Below are 2,276 nucleotides of genomic sequence, written 5' to 3' on the forward strand. Positions count from 1 at the left end.
CGAAGTTTCGTAACGCAAAATAAATTTCCCTCATACATTGTATATTTATTGATTTCCAATTATCATTGCAAATTAGGTTTCATGTTATGGAACTTCAATTTCAAGATTGGAGACACAAAATACAATTGTATAATATTTAGAAAGATATAATTTATACATGTACGTATATATGGACTCAAAGATATTGACAAGTAAAAAATTTCAATTAGTTTTTCACATGGTTCCGAATTCAGTCCTACTGCGTGACACTTTGGGCAAGTGTTTTCTGCTATAGCTCCGGGTGGGCCAAAGCCTTGTGAGTAGATTTGGTAGACAGAAACTGAAAGAAGCCTGTTGTGTGTACTGTGTCTGGAGGAGAGTCATTCTATTTTAGTGCCTTATAATTTAAGACACTCACCGGTAAAATTTCTACTTATTTCCTTCCTTATCTTTCTAAGTGGGAATTTTACCGGTGAGTGTGTTAAATTATAAGGCACTAAAAGAGAATGACTCTCCCACAGACACAACAGAATATGCTTCAACACACGAACTCACATAAAGAATCTTGCAAACCAAATCCAAAAACGAAATATATATATGTACGTGTGTGTGTCTGTTTGTGTTTGTCCCCACCACCGCTTAATAACCGGTGTTGATTTGTTTACTTCCTCGTTGTAGCAGTTCAGCAAAAATGACCGATAGAATATCTAGACGTTAAAAAGTAAAAAGTACTGGTGTCGATCTGATCGGCTAAAAATTTCTTCAAGGGGGTGCCCCAGCATAGCCGTAGTCTAATAACTGAAATAAGTGAAAGATTAAAGATAAATGATATTAATTATTAACGAACTCATTTTCTTGTTATTACAATTCTTCCGCTGCTAAAAAACATGGTATTTTGTTGTAGTGCGTCGGTCGCTTCTTGTAATGGAAGGATGTATCGCGTAGACAAGCTGAGAGAGCCTCATCAAATTGTGGCTGGATATATTTTACCGGTTTTATTATTGTTACAATGCTTCAATTTATCAGTCGAGGCTGGCAACACAAATATAAACGAGAAAAGCGAAACATCATCCTCACCAGATTTTAAAATTCCTCTCTGTTCAAATTTGCTGCTGGGACAATATCCTTTTCTTTCCTTTAAATTGTAATGTCTAAATACGTGTGCATGTGTTATTTTATATATATATATATATATATATACACACACACACAAATATATTTGTGTACTCGTACTTATATATGTATTTGTCGATACCTGTGTTATATATTTATGTTTATTCAATCTCAGTCTTACGTTTTCTTTATTCTAAGTGACTGAATATAGTTTCTTTGAACTTGTTATTTCTGGTTTGTTGTCGATCAGACTATCAGGTGCTGTTATACTATACCACTGGTCACAATTTGCTTTTTTGTTACATTGTTTTACCTTTCAAATGATGCCCCCCTCTGGTTGAGCAGCAGACCAGTGTGTATTTGCTATAAGCTTGTGAATTTTTAAAGTGTTTTCAGATATAAAATGACGAAAACAACAGAAAAAAACTCATTTTAATTGTGATAGCTATTCCGAAAGTCTAATTTTTAAAATCATTGTCATTATCCAATTTATTTTATTCGTTAATTTCAGTTCCCTATGATACACTTTTTGGCATTTTTTCTTTTAATAATATCTTACATTCCTAACCCAGCTAAACATGCCTGTCTCACAAACATTGTTCAAAAATCGATAGACTATGCACTAATACCATCATCATATTATGTCAAACTGTTTTTACGAAACCAAAATAGCTAGCTTTTATCAGTATCGATATGTTTTATTAACTGCGAGTCAGTTCCGATCAGACATGAAAGTCTTTCCTCCTATGTCACTCTTCTCGCTTATTCAGACCTAGTTTACCTAGGAAAACATTTTCTAATGTCTCCTCTGTTTTTAAGATAATTTGGTAAGAATTTGAGAGATTTTGCCGTTGTTTTTACGAAAACAAAATACCTAGCTTTCAGTAGTAATATCAAACAGATATCAAAAGCGCTTCTACGATGACTATCCTAACAGGATAATCGTATTGTCCAAAAAGTAATAAGTTCATCATTGTTATTATTACTAGTATCTAATGTGACGTTCCCGAGTTATAAACGATATGGTGTGTGATTTGAGGGACATTTTGCTGCTATGTTACGAAAGCAAAATAGCTACCTATCTCCATTATCAACAATATTTTTATTAACTGCGAGTCATACGTGTGTGAATTAGAAACATTATCCAAGACGTTTCTTCCCACTGTTATTGGTTCACCTGTCAT

The 2,276-nt window shown here is 33.6% G+C and overlaps 1 protein-coding gene across 1 annotated transcript in view; it reads left to right on the forward strand.

Moving 5' to 3' along the window:
* Positions 1 to 883: 883 nt before the first annotated feature.
* LOC106883008 (TM2 domain-containing protein CG10795) overlaps positions 884 to 2,276 on the forward strand; it is a 20,644-nt gene continuing 19,251 nt past the window's right edge. Inside the window, exon 1 of the mRNA XM_052975894.1 lies at positions 884 to 1,098. Within this exon, the coding sequence (XP_052831854.1) occupies positions 912 to 1,098 (187 nt within the window). The 5' untranslated portion in view covers positions 884 to 911. The remainder of the gene's footprint in view (positions 1,099 to 2,276) is intronic.

The sequence above is a fragment of the Octopus bimaculoides genome, chromosome 23 (assembly GCF_001194135.2).
Source record: "Octopus bimaculoides isolate UCB-OBI-ISO-001 chromosome 23, ASM119413v2, whole genome shotgun sequence".
NCBI lineage: Eukaryota > Metazoa > Mollusca > Cephalopoda > Octopoda > Octopodidae > Octopus > Octopus bimaculoides.